The 20755-nt window shown below is 37.6% G+C and overlaps 1 protein-coding gene across 3 annotated transcripts in view; it reads left to right on the top strand.

Annotated features, from left to right (window-relative positions):
• kntc1 (kinetochore associated 1) overlaps positions 1-20755 on the top strand; it is a 43718-nt gene that overhangs the window by 10797 nt on the left and 12166 nt on the right. For all 3 annotated transcript variants that reach the window (XM_053654274.1, XM_053654273.1, XM_053654275.1), the window contains exons 16-46: positions 75-200; positions 2089-2255; positions 2670-2781; positions 3996-4139; positions 4569-4625; positions 4738-4809; positions 5207-5326; positions 5907-6050; positions 7457-7552; positions 7849-7952; positions 8084-8186; positions 8389-8523; positions 11850-11966; positions 12042-12114; positions 12261-12328; positions 12415-12749; positions 13525-13697; positions 13773-13870; positions 13967-14108; positions 14237-14293; positions 14906-15069; positions 15289-15393; positions 15638-15766; positions 16011-16127; positions 16252-16361; positions 17092-17326; positions 17463-17552; positions 18240-18408; positions 19085-19143; positions 19617-19833; positions 20373-20446. In XM_053654274.1, coding sequence (XP_053510249.1) covers positions 75-200; positions 2089-2255; positions 2670-2781; positions 3996-4139; positions 4569-4625; positions 4738-4809; positions 5207-5326; positions 5907-6050; positions 7457-7552; positions 7849-7952; positions 8084-8186; positions 8389-8523; positions 11850-11966; positions 12042-12114; positions 12261-12328; positions 12415-12749; positions 13525-13697; positions 13773-13870; positions 13967-14108; positions 14237-14293; positions 14906-15069; positions 15289-15393; positions 15638-15766; positions 16011-16127; positions 16252-16361; positions 17092-17326; positions 17463-17552; positions 18240-18408; positions 19085-19143; positions 19617-19833; positions 20373-20446 — 3912 coding nt within the window. The remainder of the gene's footprint in view (positions 1-74; positions 201-2088; positions 2256-2669; positions 2782-3995; positions 4140-4568; positions 4626-4737; positions 4810-5206; positions 5327-5906; positions 6051-7456; positions 7553-7848; positions 7953-8083; positions 8187-8388; positions 8524-11849; positions 11967-12041; positions 12115-12260; positions 12329-12414; positions 12750-13524; positions 13698-13772; positions 13871-13966; positions 14109-14236; positions 14294-14905; positions 15070-15288; positions 15394-15637; positions 15767-16010; positions 16128-16251; positions 16362-17091; positions 17327-17462; positions 17553-18239; positions 18409-19084; positions 19144-19616; positions 19834-20372; positions 20447-20755) is intronic.

Below are 20755 nucleotides of genomic sequence, written 5' to 3'. Positions count from 1 at the left end.
CTATGTATGTGTATATATATATAAAACAGCATTTTATGTCCTTTAAAAAAAAATGTATCCTCTTATTTTTCTAGCTGGTGTATAAGGTGAAGTTGGACTTTGTGATGGAAAAACTGGCTTTAGTGTCACTCGCTGATCAAGGTCAGGAAGTGGGGATGAAGCTTGTTGAGGAAGCCAAAACAAACCTGATGAAGATTATGGTACGGTCTTATGATGCATACATAATCTTTCCCAAGTGAGATAATTAAACCTGTTTGTATACTGTATTTACATGTGTGAGAAATCAGATAGACATCTGACAGGATTTATCATACATGTAAATACAGTAGGCTAAATGTGTCTAAATTCAGTCGAACAGCCAAAAATGACCACAAATTAAATAAATTAGCGTATAATATACTTTGATACCTCTACAGTACTTTCAGCAAAATGATGTAGAATTTTTTTTTTTGTTTACTCTCTCAAAAAAACTTAATACAAAAGTCTTGTGTATTGTAGATAAAGAGGCAGTTTAATAAATGCAGCTTCAAAGAAATCTGTAGGATTTAATATTAATTAAATAATATTAATATTAATAATTTAATTTAACTAATGATGCATATGAAGATAGACCTAGGTTTATTAGGTATAGATTTTACATATTATTTATCACATTAAAAAACTAAATGCAAGAGGCGCCAATGAATAGTGTTTGCTTTTAGACAACCGATGTGTTTAAATCAGAGGTGCCCAAACTTTTTCCTGTGAAGGGCCAAAAACCAAACTTTATTGAGGGCCGTGGGCCGAAAGTAAACATTGCATTATACCAAACTGTATTATATTAAAATTAAAGTTGCCATGGTTCCCCTCATTTATAATATTTAAAAATAAATAAATAGAAAACATTAATCTGTAATCTGCTTAACTAAGGCAGGTTTATTTTCCAAGTTTTATAGTTCAATGAAACTTACAGTACAGTGAAACCATAGAAATAATCCCATTTATAGTACAGTAGAGTTCAATGCCTAATAATTCAAGCTATAAGCAATGCATCCATATGCTTGCAATATCAGTGACCTCTAATGATAGACATGAATCTGGTCCTTATTTTTCAAAAGTTTTTCCAAATTGGGCTGCAGCTGTCTTACTGACAAAGTCAGGGTATTATGTAGGTGAGAGTCAGTTAGTTTGCTTCTCAGTTTACACTTGTTTAAGTTCATCAAAAGTCTGCTCACAGAGGTAGGTATGCCAAACAGACAGCATCACTTGTGCCTGTTTGCACATCTTTAGGTACCTGTTTGGTGGGACAGGTTTGTTGAAGTCTGTCAAGGGAAGGGACTTGTGTTTGAGTTCTTAATCACACTGAAGCTCAATTAGTTCCATCTGAAGATCATCTCTGACTGTGTCCACACTGATGGTGAAGGGTTGAGCAAACAACACAAAGTCATGCATCACATCCACAAGCCTGATGGATTTGGCACATAGCTGTACTTGATGTAAAATACAGTAGTACTTTACTGCTTTCCTCCCACATTCACTGACTTTGAGACGCCAAGGTATCAAGGCCACATTTCCTCCCTACCATTGCCGGGACTCCATCAGTTGTAATATCTGCCATATTCTCCCAGTTTAATTCATTCTTTTTCGACACTTTCCCTCTTCTCATATATGGCATGGTGGGCCAAATCAAAAGACACCACGGGCCAACTTTGGCCCGCGGGCCCTTGTTTGGCACCTCTGGTTTAAATGTAATTTAATTTTTTTTTCACTTTTAATGAATCAAGACTTTTTTTAAAATGCCTCTGGTTGAGATACATGCAAAAGAGATACTTAAGTTTAGGAAAATCTGTAGTTTTCAAAATGATTTTTAGTAAAAAAAAAAAGCATTATTGAAATGTGACATCTACAGACTAAAGCATCAAGTGGAATTGTTATAATTAGGCTCATGCCAAAATGATAACACATCCGTTTGTTGGATAAGTTGCAGTACCTGCTAAAAGGCAAAGAAAAAGAAAAGTATGCTATAGTACTGATGGTATAATTCTTGAAGCTCATTTATTCAGGTGCAACAGTTGGACGTGTAATACACCCTCTTTTGTCCCCAACCAGGATGAGCAGTACGTGGTACAATACTGCCTCAATGCTTTCTGGCCCACACTCACTACAGCTGAGGAGATGTTGAACTACGCTGGCAGTCGCTTCCCATCATCCCACATCCAGTCAGCTCTGGCCAAACTCGCCACCTTCTGCGGCCTCTACGGTTCAGACAAATTTAAGTATGTTTTATTAACCAGTCCTTGCGTGCATGGGCTGGGAGAAATTTTCCAAATTAAAATGCCGTCCTAAATGTCAAGACTCAAAAAAGTTTTAAGTTTGTACTGATTTGTATACTCATTTAAAGCATCTTCCAAGCTTGTGCCTGAAATAAAATGTCAGTTTTGCACAAGTTTCCACTTTCACCCCAGATCTAGTCAGCCAAGACATGCTTGGTGATGGATGTCGAACGTGATGTTTGGAGTAATGTTGCTAACAATTAGTCAGTCTCATTCAATTTTGTTGATCTTATGGCTCCACTATGGCGAAACAAAATGTTGTGACAAGATGTCAAGTATTATATGATATGATATTTTTTTCCCATCCCTAATCCATATTAAGTGCGTTAATGAAATTGTCTCCCTCACCATTTTTAGTGGTGTGTCCTGGATCGAGTTCCTGAACAGCAGAGATTACCTGAAAAAGATACTCGCACTTCTAAGAGAGGGGAACCTCAGCAGGGCGCAGTACCTGTGGTTCCGACACGAGGTACATCTGCACACAATCTTAGACATGTATGTTACTGTCAACTAAGGATGCACTGAAAATTTTCAGACAAAAGGAGGAGGATTTTGAAGGCAGAGTATGATGAGCCTCGTTTGCTGTTTAAGTTCAGTAAAAAGAGTTTTTCTCCAGTTGTTCTGTTGCGTACAGCATGACAAAATGAGGTCACATGCTTGTTTTAGTAGGTTAGTGGAATATAGTGTAATAATTGCAGAAATATTTTGTCATATTTCAGGCAATTCAGGCATATAAAATAAATGTTTTTTGGGTTTTATGAATGACAGTTTTGGAATTTACTTCACTAGTGATGACGTGTATTTTAGAGGTCAAGTGATAGTGGATTTTACCGATACCAGTAACGTGGTTGGGCAGAACCTGCCGCTAACCAATTAGTGAACCAAAAACAAACGCTCAAAGTAAAATATTTCTGAACTTTATTACAAAAATAAACAGTATTGACTGTACCATGAAAATGTACTGTACTTTTTTAAATAAGGTAAATATTAATATATATGAATGAACTATTAATAAATGTTAACGTAAATAAAAGATGCATGTCCAAACTGAACCAAAAAGTAGCACTCTAAATAACGAATAAAAATAGAGACCTGCAAAATGAATCAAAAGAACATTTCAAATAACAAAATTAGTCAGTGACAGTTTTTATCTGGCCTCTAGAGGCCGCTCTCGTAGCATATGATGACAGCGGATCCTTCTCAGCATCAGCCGCAACCTGGAAAATCTATTGGTGTGATATTGTGCTGATAACCGATAGTTCCAGCAGTCGGGTTATCGGTACCGATTAATCTGCAAAACCGATCAATCAGTCGACCTCTAATATACTTTTTATCTAAATAACAGAGACCGACATCTGCTTTTGCTGAAAATTCAGTTTATAGCAAAAAAGATTCTTTTGGAAGAGTTTTGGACAAACAAGTAAAAGTAATTGCTGTGTTTTTGTAATTGCATAGAGTAGTGTTCTAGCCTGTTCTATTTTTTTTTGCTCAAATGGGATTTTATTAAAAAAAAAAAAGAAGCCAGACTTTGCATATTTTTTATGCAAATTTTTGTTCTGATTTGTTTTAAAGGATATGACCAAATCAGTTGCTATATCCATAACTAGCACTGTGTATTCGAGTTTTTAAGTCAAGTAAAGACAATGTGAATCTTTGATAATTGACTTAATTCAATCTTTTCAGGCTGAGTTTGTGAGCGAGTTTAATGAGAAATCCATGCAGGCGTTGTTGAGCTCCATCCCATCAGACGTCCCGTCTCAGGAGCTCTGTATCTGGTTAAAGGGTGTGGTGGTGCCCTTTATGTGGAGAGTGTTGCCTAAAGGACAGGTATGATATGATGGTACGATGTTAATCATGACAGCCTGCAATGTCAATGTCATACTGTATGCAGTATCTGCAGCTACATGCCTGCATTTAAAAAAAATTTATGTATTCATGTGGCAGATTTTATAAGGTAAGAAATGATTCAGACCTAGAGTGGAGAAGGAACTTTGTCCTGTGTTCATTTCCTGGAAAAGTATGCAAATTCAGAAACAATTTTTCTCCCTCTCCAATAGCAGTATGTTGTTTTGTTTTTTTGTTGTTATTTTTTTTTAATGATAGTCACTGATTTTAAAAATTGGAAAATATAAAAAAATCTTTTCCGGATAAGTTTTTCAAGGCTAGAACTCTGAAACTATAGCGTACAATCACAAATACTTTATGCTTATTGCGATAATCATGAAAAACGTTTGATCATCTTTTGTGTTTACACAGAGAGTCCTGGCTAAATGGTTGGAGCAGCGGGCAAGAGACCTTGAGTTAACAGAGAAGGTGTGAATTATTAATTAGCGTTTCTAATAAGTTCTTTATTTGAACTCTGCAAGACGTTTTATTTTGTATCTCGAATATATATCCTGTTTTCAGATTATTTCTCTTCTTTCAGAACGACTGGCCTCAGAACGGACTGATGCTCGCTGAACTCGGCCTGCCGTCCTTCTGGATGTCCACAAATCTGGTGCGGTTTGTCTATTTTTAAAATTATTTTACACTGTCTTTAAAAGCTTAACGTGTGAGCTTGGAGTTGATTTGATAGGACATGATTCAGTGAGCCCAGAAAAAAAGATGTCAGCTGGAAAAGAATGACTTTTTAAAAATTTGAACAAAAATCGAATCGGTTTAAAAAAAAAAAAAAAAAAAAAAAGTCTAAAGGATTTTAAAAAATAATAATTAAAGTTTAAAGATACTAGAACTAGAATTTTTTCAAACAAAAAAACATTAAAACCAGCATGAGATGAAGTCCACAGGCAAAGACGAACCAGTCTGGAGACGTTAATGCGTAGAGCAGTGGTGACCTCCACCCATTTCTTTTTATAACACCGTGCACGTGATCGGTTGGAATTTGTTCTTTACAGGTTGAGGACTGTAACCCAGAGGAGGTGGAGCATCTGAACTCATTGGTGGCAAATCTACGCCAACTCTGTGACCTCTACATCAAATATAACTGCTGTCTCTCACTGTCTGACTTCGAGATGGTACGTGAGCGATGTATTGGTACCAACTTTCACTCAGAAGCTTACACTGCAGTAATGCATTATTATTATTATTATTATTATTGTTGTTTTTTTTTTTTTTGTTTACATTTATTCATTATATTTTTTATTTTACCTACTAAACCACAGGTTCCCAAACCTGGTCCTTGAGTACCCACTGTCGTAGAGATTTGAGTGTTTTCCCTGCTCCCTACACACCTGATTAAACTAATCGGCTAACTAACCTTCTCTCTTTTTCCTTTTTTCTATTTTTTCTTAAAATGTACTGGATAATGCCTATTCCAGGATCATTTTTGGGAACTTGTGCACTAAAATTGGGTGTGTTGTGCGTTTATTTGTTTACTGGATTTTGGCTAGTTTTCCGTGTGAGCATGTCTGTGCAGTTTAAACAGGACGCTGATATTTTGGGTAGGTTCTTGGAAGGTCATGAGTTCAAATGCTGGGCCCTTGAGCAAGGCCCTTAATCCTCTACTGTTCGTTGTATAAATGACTCACTTCTGTAAGTCAACAGCATTAAGCCAAGGAGATGGGAAAGGGAGATGATTTTGTGTTTGTTTTGTAGGGCAGTACGCGTAGCATGGAGTTTCTGATGCTGGATAAAGTTCTCGCACCGGAGCTGATTGCAGGTGTTGTTGAGAGCAGCGTGAGACCTTACGCTCTGGAGCACAGACTGGACCTCGATCGCATCCTGTTAGACTATATAAAGGTCCTTTTATTCTCTTTCCTCATACTTCCTTCTTACAGTGCAGTAGTATCGGGTATATACACATTCTTTCTTCCAGCTGCTATCCCCCTTTAAAAAAAAAAATGTTCCATATATTTATTTTTTTAAGAAATTAGCTTTTGAAACCACAAAATACTTGCAGCAGTGTGCTGTGTGAGGAAAGTGGAAGCTGCTCAAATTGTCTGATTTTTGTACGTTTTCGTTAATTGAGGTAGTTCAAATGTGAAGGTTAAGGCAGGTGCACTTGGAGAGTAATTAGTAGGGCTGCACAATTAATCGGATATTGATCGTGATTACGATTTTGACTGCCCATGATTAAATTAACATGATCGACTGCAATATTGATGTTTACAGTTCAATATAGTGCCAAAACCGCGGAAAAGGAGATAGCATTTTAGCACTCGAGCTGCCAGTTTCTCTGCGAGCTCCAGCACTTGGCGAGGGGAAATCATGACACTAGCTTGCACGATGCTAAATGGCACTACAGAGGTTGTCGGGGACATTAAACATCATCACGCCGAACGGGAAAAAACTTTGCAGATAAACTCAGGGCTTTACAATATGACCATTGTACTTTGTGCGACTGTGAATAAATATTTATTCATTCCGGTGCGAGTGACCTGTTCGGAGTTGTATAATACAATTGAAATAAAAACTACAGGAAGTCCAAAATGCATCTACACTGAGCAACAGTTACTTTCACACTGCTTTTCTTCACCTCAGTCAACCGAACAAAGCAGAGAAGCCATTATGATGACGAGTAACACTGAACATCACCTGCTTCTCTCAAAAGAAATCCCACAACCGCCATCTTTTATTGATCACGCACTATGTTCTTAGATTCTGTCATAATTGACAAGCTCAAGTTTTCTCATGCCTACTTGTGTGTTATATTGTGGCACATTAACGCTACCATCTCTTTAAAAAAACAAACAAAAAAACACTAAACTTCAACTGTGCTCCTAAATTTTTGTAATCTCCTAAAAGAAATTGATCTGCGTCTCTCTTCCTGTAAACACTGTTATTGCCTTTTCTGCATACGCCTGAATTGTTTTCATTTAGTTCCATATTGTTATATTTGATACATATTTTCATTTAGTTGATGGCATTTTTACTTATCCTATATTTTGGGTACAATTTTATTGTTATTTTGCTTCTATGAGATGATGCACTTTAAGGATCAGTCTAATTTGCTGCAAAGATTTACACATTAGCCGGAATGTAGCACAACATGGAGGTGAAAGCAGCGGTCTGTTTATTTAAATGTTAAAATCATTATCATTATCAGTTTGGCCATAATCGTGCAGCCCTAGTAATTAGTTAGGACTATAGATAAAAGACTTTTCCCTTCCTTTTTCAAGCTGAACCATTTGTTGTGCCGTTTTCAGGACTTGCTGGATTGCTGCAGTTCTATGATCACATCTCTGTTCACCGAGTGGGAGGCCAAAGCAGTGGCTCTGGTTCACTGTATGACTGACACAAATGTAAGCACAGCTCTTAAAACCATATGAGAGCCTTATTGTCGTAAGCGGAAAAACCTCAAATCGCTGAAACGTATCAAATTTCCTTCCTTCCTTTCTAATAACTTAATATATTTTTTCATAAAGACTTTATTTATATGCCGACTCTTATGTGTAATCACCCGGCATGTTAATAGTATTGTGGTTTAAATGATGAATGATGAGCGAGCTTGAACGAGACCAATTATATTTGATTGACCGTAAACATCGGTAAAGCAAATATAGCTGTGTGCTGCATCGTGTCCTTCTGTGTCGTTCAGCTGGTGATGGACGCCGTCCTTGCGATCATGTACAAGGCTGTGGTTCCCTGGAATCATACAATAGAGAAGCTTGTTCAACAGCATCTGGAAAAAGAGCACCCCAAGTACCTAACACAAAATCCTAATACACTAATATGGAAGCTGAGAATATACAGATTTACAATGCAGATATGTTTTTTGTTTTTTTTTAATGTGTGGGACTTACTGTTGCATTTATGTCTCTTTACTGTTCCAGACAGGAGCTTTTGAAAGAGAGTTATCGTTTAATGGAGATGAAGAAACTTCTGAGATGTTATGGAATTCGCAACTTGACACTCTCTAACTCCAGAGAGACGATGGTTAGTGGGTTTTTTTGTTTATTTTTTTCCACCACCAGTATACAATGTGTGTACATGTTAACACCCTGTTTTAATGATTACAGACATTTAATACCCTGGTACAATCCACGTCATGTACAAGTGTAGAATCATCAACCAAGCATTATACTAATCACTGCTGCCTGTACTTAAAGTGTAAGTGTGTGTGTGTGTGTTTGAGCAGATGCTTGTAAGACATATTCTGAAACAGGACTTGGCTACTTCACTGGAAGATTCACTTAAACTCGCTGAAACCTATAAGCTCAACTCGTCTGAAATCTACTACATCTACTGCATTCAGCTTTTGGAAAAGAATGAGGTACATTTATCAGCACATTTTGTTGTGCGGTTATCAGCACACACAGCAGGCTTTGTGTGGATTTTAAAAAATATTATTATTATTATAATGCCTGGAATCATCCTAGATGCATCCAAGCAAACGTGTTCAGAGACCAAAAGCTTCAAATTCTAAAAGTGTTATAAACTTGTTTATCATCAGAGCAGGGCCGAAGTGGGACTCATTTTCAGCCCTGGAGTTTCATGCCTTAGACCAGCCCACTTTAGTTCATGACTGACTATATAAAAATAATGTAATTAAAACCCCAGTATATAAGTCTGCAGTAGTGCACTGTTCTCTACAGCCTTGTAATTCATTGTATTTTTTAAAAAAGTCATCATTTCCAATTCAGTGCAAATATAGTAACCTAAGTGTTGCTTCACAGTAAAGATTTATTTAACAAAAGTATTCTTTACAACAACACAATATAATGTTTAACAGTATCAGAATCTATTTTCTGTAAAAAAAAAAAAACAAACAAACAAAAAAAAAACAGTGTTAATAAATATCTAAACATTAAAATGAAAAAATATCAAATAAATACGAACAAAATAAAATGTATTGCAATAAAATTAAATAATAAAGAATAAAATAAAATGTATTGCACTTTCTAATGATACCATCATAACTTTATCCTTTGCATAAGATAAGGAAACGGCTGCTTTACAACTTCAACACAAATATGAGAACATTAGTTAAAGGGTAAATCTCCAACACTATTCTTTAAAACATCACAATGTCCTTTTCTGCAATATCTGTATATATATTCTGTACAAAATTGTTCAGAATTCCAATCCTTAAACACAAATAAAGAATAAAACTTTAAAAAAAGTATTGCACTGTTCTCTGCAAAAATTCTTTTCACAGTATAACTTTCTAATATTGGCTTCATCTCTTTTTCCTCTGCATAAATATAGCTTCAAGGAAACATGGCCAACATTAATAAATGCCTGAGCAATACACTGGTTTCTCCAACTTTGATTATCACAGTGTCATTGTCCAAAGACATGAGAATTTCAGTCCTTTGGTGAATACGTTTCCAGTCTTTCATGCCTCCCTTTATGAAAGGGCCATCACTTACCAAAGGTGCAAATGCCAAACAGAACAAAACAGTACAGGGATTTTTCACAGTAAGTCAGCCACTTGCAGTTTGTTCCATCTTGGCTATTGAAAACCTTTGGTATAGGAACATTTGGCATTTGTTGAGGATGATAAGAAAAAAATGTACATCTTGTGACTGAGGTCGGGCAAAGTGATCAAAACTATCAACAGAATCATCTTCATCTGCCTTGTTCCTAGCTTGTGGTTCTGGGTTCTGCAGCTGAATTGTTGCCTCTGTTATCAGTCCCTGAGTAGACTCTGCTCTCCCTTTCACACTTCCTTCTGTATCCCTAGACTCAAGTGCACCTTAATCACAATAAAAAGCATTCTGTAAGCTTTAAAATATTTGACATGGAAAGCACATTTTAATTTAAACTACTAAAATATCCGAATGGTAAAATATGCCAGCTTATTTCATATGACTTTTATCCTATTCCCTTTCAATCATGGGCTTTGTGTATTTAGGCTATTATCTTTTGATAAAAAACATAATGGGTCACTAACACTTGGGCATAGAAAGTTGTTATAGGCTTATTGTAACTAATGTGATCATGTTTGCTTATTCACACACTGTGGTACAACCTGTGGTTAACCTGTGTCTTCCACAGTGAGGGCATCATTCTCCTGCATAGGCCTACAACTGGGGCCTGGCTCTGCTTCTGACACTAAATCAAATTTTACAAATTGTCATATTTCTCTCCACAAATCTCCCCTTTTTAAAAAGCTTTCTGATCAAGTCTAGTCAGTTTCACTAAAGTAGTGCTGAGTCATCTGGTATCATTCATTATCTCAGGGCATTTTTTATTGAGAAGGTGTAGCCTACACCATACTCTTCATTAATATTAATTCTTCTAATTCTTATATTCACTCAATGAGCAATAGAGGCTGCTGCTGCTGAAGAGCTACAAGAAAAAAGTTTGATACATAAACATGAACGGTGGTTTGCAGACAGCGTTGTTTTGCACGGCTGCTGGCATCTTGCAAAGCTCCTAACTCTCTTAACGTTAGCTTACCAGTCATCTCATCGTCTTGATTTGGTGTGCTGGTGGAAAAACTGCTCAGTTTTGTACATTTGGCTGCGTCAGTTTGAAGAGCTTTCTTTTTTTTTTAATCTTGCCTTTTTCAGTGCCGCCTTTGGGCTTTCTATTATCCATTTATAAACATCAACAAGAAGAACCACTGAAGTTTAGAAGTTATGTTTCTTTTTTAGCAAGGTGCCGCTGTCGGGGGAGTCAAAAGATAATTACGTCATCATTAAACTGCAGGCTGCACTCTTCGAGTGGGCTGCGGTAAAATAATAAATAAAAAGAGTGGGGCTGTGGTAAAATGGTGCAGTCAGCCTAGGAACATTATCCATATTTCAACCCAGTGCCGTGACAACACCGGCCCTCGCGGCCCAAAAAACAGACCGGCCAACTGGGAATTCTCCCGGTGCTCCCGATTAGCCAATCCGAGCCTGCATCAGATTAGAAGTGAAACCCAACATTATGGGGTGAACAAAAGCTGAGTGTTTTTGTGAATTTATTTTATAAAAGATCAAAAGGTTAAACAATAAAGGCAAATTTTTACAGCGTTCTTTGTTCATATTTACCAAGAGTGCCAATATTAGTGGAGGGCGCTGTAGAGATCGACCGATTTAATTGGTTCTACCGATATTTCCCCTGATATTTAAGCAATTTTTTTCGTAATCGTATCGGTTTTATAATATCGGATCCACTGATAAACAGCGCCGTCTTGTGGGTGTTTTGTGTGCAGGACCACCATTGCAGCACTGCATGTGGTGTTTTTATTTTTTATTTTTAGATTTGTTAGAACTATTTTTTATGTGCTTTATTTGTTTTACTTGTTTACGTACCTCATCAAAGCTTTTATTTAAATAAAAAAAGACACTTTAGTAACAGTGCACTTTATTTTTTGCACTCTTTCAGACCCCACTATTTTATTGGTGTATAAATAAGAGTTGTTTTATTTTGTATGTGAGGAGGAAGTGAAATTGACAAAATTGTTCTAAATAAAACAGTTTGTTCAGCTCAGTGGTCATTGTGTCAAAAACGGAAGTAAATAAATATCAGTTCTGAATATCGGATATCGGGCGCATAAACATGCAGATACTCTGTATCGGTTAAAAAAAAAATCCGTATCGGTCGATCTCTAGTCGTATATATCTAGGAAGATTTTTTAATACGTAAGTCTTATTATATTTGCAGAGGGACAGGTGTATATCCAGGCTGAAAAAGCTGCCACCTGCTGAGGCAGAACTCGTAATTGAACGACTGGTGTGCTGGGCGAGACTCCAACTGCAAAACAAGGAGCCGTTCACTGAGGTTGTATCTGATTGGCTTGTACAAGGCTTGTAGTTATTTTTGTGCAGTTTAGTTAAAGCTGCTTTTCCTTTGCAGCTTAGGAAACTACAGATGCAGGTTGCCCAGACAATGGTAGATGCACTGAAGTATCTGCAGCGCATTCAGAGAGGTGATGGTTCTCTCCAGGACTTGGGCATATTTGTTTTTGTTTTTTTATATTATAAATGTACTAATAAAGAAATTACTTATAACCTCTTTAAATTCACTTGATACAAGTTAATATGTTCAAAGCCATTTTTTTTTACTTTCTCACAGACGATGCCTTGAAGAGAATGGATTGTGAGAACAACTTGAAAATGTTCACAGCCATTGCTCACTTGCAGGTACTTCATCATCTCAAGTAGATTTGACTTTTCAGTATTTGAAATATGAATGCAAAAAAAAAAAATTCCTCATGCATGCACCTCAGGAGGACTTTGACATCTTCTTGACACCCGAGGAGTATGAAGATCCAGCAGTGAGGAGGCAGTTCAGTCAGCAGCTCATCACCGCGTACGAGAACACACGAGCGTGGCATCATTCGAGGAAGAAGCACTTGGACAAATCGAACTCTAAAGAGCCAGAGACCAAGGCCAAAGCAGCAGTGGTTAATGACCCTGATGGTAAAACTAGAACGCTGTCCACTGAGGCTGGACTTCATCGTCTGGCCCGACACCTTGAGAGGACTGAGCAGGAGCTGTGGGCAGACCTGGCAGATCGAGCTTTAGAAGCTGGGAATGTAGAGAAAGCCCTTAAAATCCTCAGGTACTAACAGTGAGACACTACAGGTGTTTTCGCAACGTTTAGTCCGTTTGAACGGAACCTGGTGTGTTTTTCCCCCACGGTGCAATTCATTAGTACGGGTACGAGCACAGTAATCTTACCAAGAGTTTCTGAGTGAGCGGAGTCGGTCCACTTCCAAATAAACTCCATTTCTATTTGATTCTGAATCAACTTGGCTGCTTGATGTGAACAAATATGTGCATTTTGGGTTTTTTTTTTTTTTTTTTTTTTAAATACATTTTTTGTAGCTGTGAACTGGTAAACTGAGCCACAATGCACGAAATCATCATTCAGTATAGTTGAACAAAAACGAAAATAAACGCCGGATGTGATTATACAAATGTTTTTTTAAAAATATATTTGTCTAATATTTTATTTTGTCGCATCAGGAAACATTTGTTTTCCCTTTTTTCATCGCTGTATTTCCGGCCAATGAAAAGTGTGAAAGTGCCTTTTTTTAAAAAATTTATTTAAATGAGGAATGCAGCCTTTGCCAGCCCGTCCCATGAAGGACTGTTCCAAAATTGTTAATGTAAGGTTTGTTTATCAAGTGAGCTCTTTGAAGGGCTTGTAGCCTGTATACATAATTCCTCAAGATTATTATATAAACCATGGAATCTTTTGAAACCGTGTTGTAGCTTCTTGCATAAATGTGTAGTCATGTACATGTCCACTTGCCTTTGACTTAAGTGACCCGGAAGATTAAGAAGTTTTAACAGCTACACCCCCCCCTCCCCCACCGCCTCCCTTTTTTCAGTGAACTCTACCAGCACCATCCCAACTCGAGCACAGGTCGAGTGCTTTTCAGCACAGCACGGCGTCTCTGTCAGATGCTGGAGGACAATGTCCCCATGGTGCTGCCCGAAAGAGTAAATCTCCCAGCTCTCATCCACAAGCTGGCCTGTCAGGCCATCACCATCTGCCATGCCGGTACCTATACCTTCATTTTTACTCAGAAATGCATTTTTATCAATCAAGTAGAAATGTTTTCATATTCTTCTGTAGATCTGCTGCTCGACTGTGTGGAACTGTGCAAAAGCACCAGAGATGCCGCTGACGTGTACCGTCAATGTCAGATCGACGACTACGGTTTTGTTGTAAAGGTACAGTTCTGGCTTCTACCACGTGTTTGTGTTTTATGTCTGTATGTTTATTAATCTGTTCTTTAGCACGCACTTTATTTTGGACTGTACCTAAAGGATGCGGTACCGAGTGAGGAGGACGACGCCTACACAGAGACCAGTGTTCAGGACATGTTTAACGAGGACTGCATTGTGCTGGACCCGGTCTCAGTGCTCCCAGTGCAGTATAAAATCACTGCCAGTCTCCTGCCTCTCGCGGGTACCTGCACGCCGCCTCTGTATAAAATCAATGCCGATCTCAGTTGTACAAATACGTATGACTAAACTATTGTGGATTATTGTATACAGACTGAAATATTGTCATTTCTGTTTTTTGTTGCTTTCTAGATTCACCGTTTTATCCCCTGGGCTGCTCGTGCTTGTCGTATTGTGCTCTTCAGGAAGGTGATTTATATATTTCATGCCAAATGAAATATATCTTTATTAAGATTGCTTTATAAATGTTACCCATCTGTATGTCACTAGAAGCCAGTCATGCTGTTCCCTCTCAGATATAAACAAGATTTAATTACTGACTTATCAGTCCCTCTAGGATTTAGCGATTTTTGCAATCATCACAGAAATTAACTGCAAAATCGAGGAAACTCTCCAATAACTTCGGGAGGAGCTTGCATTTTTTTCAAAATCACAGCCTCCTTTGATTCATGTGCATCGAAGATGAGTACAGGTCTCAGTAAAAGGTCAAACATCACTACGGGAGTCTGTGCAAAACAATTTTGTGCACTTGCAGTTTCACCAATTTAAAAAAAAAAGTGCAAAAGACGCAGCAAAATCAAACATTTTTGTCTGCAACAATAATAATAAAAAAAAAAACAACAAACAAAACCTGTGAAATCCTGTACAGACTTACGCCACTACTACATTATTCCACATAATAATTTTGGTTCCTATACTTTGGTGAGAACACAAGACAGGAACTTATCCTGGGCTGTTTTCCTCCAGCAGAGTTCCACACACCCTTTATTTCCTTCAGTTCGCTGATTCAATGTTTTACAGACACCGACTACGTTCGGCCGTTGCTGGGCCCCGTGGCCACCATGCTGCAGAGTCTGCAGGAGTGCAGTCAGCTAGAGCTGGCCCTAAGGCTGCTGCTGGAGTCATACGGCAGCATTTTACAGCACTTTGTCTCCAACAACATGGACCTCAGTTTGAGCAGGAAGGTGCGATCTTTTATAAATCTAATTCACTGGAACGCGACTTATCGTACTCGAAAAAGCTTTCTTTTAGGAGTGTAAAATGGTCATTCATACCCCCAGGATAAATATTAACACTTGCATTACGATGTTTCTAATTCATCAGCGTAATAATAAGACTACATTATTTGCTTCACGAGGCTTTAGAGTCTATATATTAAAGCGCCCCCCCCCTCCCCCCCCCAGCTTCATACCAACAGTCGGTTATTACGAGATAAGCAGACTCTTGAGGCAATCGAGAAGACTGCTCTCTCTTCTATCAACATGGTTGTGGTGTCTTTATTACAGAAGGTGAGCATATGAATTCTTAATATTCAAACAATATTAATATTCAGTTTGGGAATAAGATTAAACTGTCAAAACAATCCTTCAGTAAATAATCTATTTAACCAAGGGGTTAAATAAATGCATCAAAAACAGTTAACCCTTTTTGATTAGAGAAATTTGACCATGGACTATTTTAGAAATGTAAACATTTATTTATTTATTTATTTTTATTTTATTTTCAATATGAACATTATTTTATGTATTATAGGTCCTGAACTGGCGGGTGGTGGACTGTGACCTGGCCATCGGTCTTTGCACAGTTCTGGGCAAATCTGACGTTCTGGACATTCTGTGGAAAATAATAACTAATGCTTGGCAAAACTATGACAAAATCATGGTAAGATAATTCCCTCTGTGTCCAAACCGTTGGCCTAAAGACACATTTTATACTGCACCAGGGTTTGGACCTGGGATCTGTTGCAGTTCATAATGAGTTTGTATAAGTTGACTAGATATTCTCCACTATGTTCTCAGACTCCAAAATGGTGTATTTTTATATACATACATACATTCTGGACAAAACTTTTGTTGCAGAACCTTGCAATTTTTTTTTATTTTGATGTCTGAATTGTCCTCCTCAGGCTGTGGCAATGGTTGGAGCCCATTTCTGCTTGCTTTATAATGACCAGCAAGAGAAGAAGAACTTCCTGTCTGTCATCACAGATGCAGAGTGGGGTATTAAGCTTGGAAAATTTGGGGTTAGTTTTTTTTTTTTGGTTTGTTTTCAAACTCAGTGTCTAATTGTTTTTTAATTTTTATTATTTTTTAATCTGGCTACTAAGAATGAAAATATGTCCATGTCCTGCTTTATTCTTTTCCCAGGTTTCCATTCAGTCTGTGTTTAGACAGTGTTCAGAGAGCAAGAGGAATCTGATTCCTGTACTTGTAAAGAACAGAAACATGACTGCCGAGATCTTACAAGATTACTGTAGGTGAGTTACCCTGCAATTTAACATATTCTCTGGACAGTTGACCATATAGACACATCAACTGTACACCTTTCCTGGTTACTATATAATTACTGCAGCAGTTCTACAGCGGAAATCTAAAGACCCGTGTCTTGTGCTCATCCCAGGAGTCTTATTCACAATATACTCATACTGATCATCCTAGTAACACACTTTAAAAAATAAAAAAATAAATAAATAAAAAATAAAAAAAAACCCCAATAAAAATCAAATGGTTTGATTTTAGTAATATGAGTAATAATTTATAATCCATGCTACGGTCACTCTGGCTCATTGAGGATCTAAATCTACATTTATATTTCTGTAAAGCTGCTTTGTGGCATGTCTACTGTTCAAATTGAATGGAAATTTTGGGACAACCGTCACTGGCTGAAGATTGCATTCACAATATTGAAGATAAAACCTGGTACAATCAAAATAAATTAACCTGAACTTTTTCCCACTTCAGCTACTCATGAACAAACCAAAATCTACTTTATTAAATCTTGTTGAAGCCAATGTTTTAGAAATGAAAAGCCTGGCCAACGTTTTGTAGGATTGATATTAACATTGATTTGCCCTAAAAGAAGCCCAAAGACATTAAATCACTTCTATTAAATGCCTATTTTAGCAACAGCCTTCTGGTCCCAATAGTACACCTTTTACTCACTGAGCTCCTACATTCTAGATTAGTTTTGGTCTGTGTGTTCTGCAGAACGTTCGGGCTGGACAGTGACTCTGCGCTTAATCTTTACATCACCACGCTGCTGCTGCAGGAGAAAGCAGATAATAAGCACTATGAAGTCGGTGCCAGAGATTCAGGGCTGGCTGAAGGGGACGAAGATGCAGAAGTAGGGCACGAGGATGTATTGGAAAACGTCCTACGAATTGTTCCTCGACTAAGCTCCACTGCAGACCTGGTCGTCAGTCTGCACACAGCACTCACTAAGGTCAGACTCAGTCACAACATGCAGGTCACAGACAAGCAACTAAACACAGCTAAAACAAAAAATGTATTTACCTGATTAGTGTGGTGGTGGTGATGATGAGATAAGTTGCTCACTGCCTTTTTGTGGTTTTCTGCAGCTGAGTCCATACAACTATGAGCAAATTGAGAGGGTCCTCAAAACCATTCAGACTGCAGATGAAAGCCCCACCGTTTTACCGCTCAACCAGGTAAGTGTGTTTGTTTTTTTTAAACTTTTTATTTACGTTTTAAAAAAATAAATAAATCTGATTTACAGTTGAATTTATGAATACTGATTGTGATTGTTTTTGGTGAAAAATCTCATTCAATCAAACCTTCCCCTGATGAACAACTCAGTTTGCAGCAAACACCTGACACGTGAAGACGCTTAATAAATAAACGAGTATAATATTTTTGTCTCGTTTGTTTAATTGGGTTGTCTGTGTACTTTTTGGACTCTTGTGAAAACCTGATGATGGTTTAAGTCATATTTATGCAGGTATATAGAAAATTCGAAAGGGTTTGCAAACTTTCAAGCACCACTGTACAGCTGGGGCTGATTTTATTTATTTATTTCCTGATTTTGCAGACTAAATACATTTCCCAGAAATTTTTGAGTTTATAAATCAGGTCTAGTTCTTCCTGTTCCAAATCTGTACGCCTGAAATATCCTTATAATGTGCTTCAAACAGGAAGGAAGCTATTGAAGAAGCACTATTTCAGACATTAGACCTTGCTGTGACCTTGACCCTATTTGGATCAATTACAAAATCTGATCAGTTCATCTTGAATCTCCTTTTTATAGTTTTTATGTTAGTCTCGTTTATTCTAGACTTGACACTAGGCTCTAAATGAAAATCCGAGCTTTTTTTTGACACCGTGTCTATAACCGACAGATGATGGGATTGCTCCAGCATCTGAAGTCCCACGAGCGGACTTCTCTTCCCACTGACGTGGAGAGCACCTACCTTCTGGAGAACTCTCTGGAGTATAATCCTCTCGCCAACACTCGCTTGCCTTTCCACCTTCTACTCCAAACTAGCCTCTGCTTCTGGAAGATTATTTGTGAGTATTATTGTTTGTTATCGGTGGTTTGGATCTCGATATTGAGGTACATTTAAGATTTGAAGCTGTGCAGTACCTGAAAAGTCAGTGGGTACACTGTATTGCACTTGTGGTACACTGTATGCACTTCTAATTCTAAGTCAAAAGGGTTAAAAAGTTCAAAAAGATATGCCCACTCTTTGCCTTTAGAAACTCTTTCATGTCCTCTGAGCAGCTTCTTGGTTCACCCTATTCTTGGTAATGCGGCTGTTCTAACGCTGACAATCAGGTCTGGAGATCAAGAGGGTCTTGTCAGAATTACTACTTCCTTTTGGTTTTTTTCAGTCTATTTTTATGATTTGGATTATTGTCCTTTAACCTTTTTTGTGATAAATTAGACATTTATTTCCATTCAAAAACCATAGTGGATGCATGCCGTTGCATTTCAGCTGTCATTTCAAGATACCTTAAAATGAATAAATCAAAATAAAATTGATCGGAATTAAGCAATTACATTAATTCATAATAATCTGCCAATATAGTCACATAATTGAACTGTGTCCTAATGGCCATTTTTATACTTTTACATTAGAATTGTTTTGTACCCACTTTTGTATTAAATAAATGGTGACTGTGCCTTGTTTGTTTATCTTTTGTGCCTTTGCTCAGTTTTTCTCTACTGTGTGTCTTTTTCCAGCACCTGAGCTGAACGAGGAGACATTGCCCACATTGCTGCTCATATCCAAACTCATGAAGGTGAAACACAATAATCAGAGAGGGGGACAAAATCTGTGTAAATTACAGTCTAGACATAGCTAATGGTTCGAAATGTCGTCTTAGTTCATTCCGACAACCTCGGATCAATTTTGCTTGTTTACTACTGTTCTGAATAATAAGAACAAGACCGTGTCTGCTTACACAAATGGCATTTCAGTGGGATTTGATCTGTAATGTAACGCATCTCTAACACAGACGTTATTCATAGGCATCCAGCTCCTTTTCTAGAACATCTTTTAAAAAATAAATAAATAAAACACACATCGTGCAACATCACACCCCACAGACACTGATACGGAAATGTGTGCTGCAGTCTATGACTCATAGTAGTGTAACTAAGAAAATAATAAATGAGTATAGGTGCTACCTGATAAACTGTCAGCTCAGTGTGTATATGTTCTCATGATACTTCAGGTGTGTTCCTGTTTTTCCCCCTACCCCCTTTCGCGCAGGTTAACCTGGATAAGCTTTACATCCTGACAGTGAATCATGTGTTCAAGAACAAGCTGATGCCTTTGCTGCTGGACCAGATGAAGCACTCTCAGGGTCACGGCCCCAGCAAAGACACAAACGCTGTGATACAGAACATATTTAAACACGCTCTCTGCATTCAGAACCTGGAACTGGCTGCAGCCACCATGCACAAAATCTCTCAGGATCTTCCTGCAGGTCGGTCCAGTTGCTCCGAAATCCCTCGTATGAGAACTCCCTTACATTTACTTGCTTCCTAACTTCACGGCACTGTAACTATAGTGAAAATGGATAATGATCGTATACTCTTGTTTTATTTTTTTAACCTGGTTTAATGCGCTTAACTAGCTAACTAACTCGCAATACTTTTATCAAATTACTTTAGCTACCACGTTTTAGCCTAGTCAGTGAGTTTTCTGCGCTAAACATCGGACTGAGCAGCACGCTGGAAATTTTATTTACCCGGTGGTCTAGCTAACGAACTTATTATTTGACCACATCAGATTTGGGAAAAGAAATAAAGAAAAAATGAGTTCATCAGTTTTCTATTTCCATCAGGAGGTCTGAAACGTTCTCAGTGTGAAGACATTTCCACTGACCACTTTTATGATCAGAGCTCTGATTAGTTTTGAGTATGCTTTTAATGATTTTAAATCTTAGGCTCGTTATACCAAATAAGCACTATCGTGAATTATTTATTATAAATATACAAATTTGCCCTGCTACTTTGCTTACAGGTGCAGAGAAAACCATGTTTTTGAAATTCAGCTTGGACCTCGTACACAAATTGCTGAAGTCCGATATGCTGCAGGTTTGTTACCATAGGAATAAGATGCTTTATAAAATAAATCTGTATATGTATGAATTTTTTTTATTATAGATGAATCATTAGTTGTTGTTTATAAACAAATTTTACAATGTCTTTCCTTCCCATTGACCAAACTGTTTTTCCAATTAGCTTTAAGCCTTAAAGTCATGTCATTTCCATGAATACAGGTTTGTCTTAGTTTTGTTCCGCGCTTTAATATAACCTATCACTGCTTTGGTTTTTCTTTTGCTGTCCTGTTGCATTTACAGTGAGGCTCTTGTCGCAAACAAATATCACAAAAATATTAGGCGA

This window comes from Ictalurus furcatus, chromosome 22 (genome assembly GCF_023375685.1).
Source record: "Ictalurus furcatus strain D&B chromosome 22, Billie_1.0, whole genome shotgun sequence".
Lineage (NCBI taxonomy): Eukaryota > Metazoa > Chordata > Actinopteri > Siluriformes > Ictaluridae > Ictalurus > Ictalurus furcatus.
The sequence above is the reverse complement of the archived record's forward strand: the minus strand, read 5'-3'. Positions and strand labels throughout refer to the sequence as shown.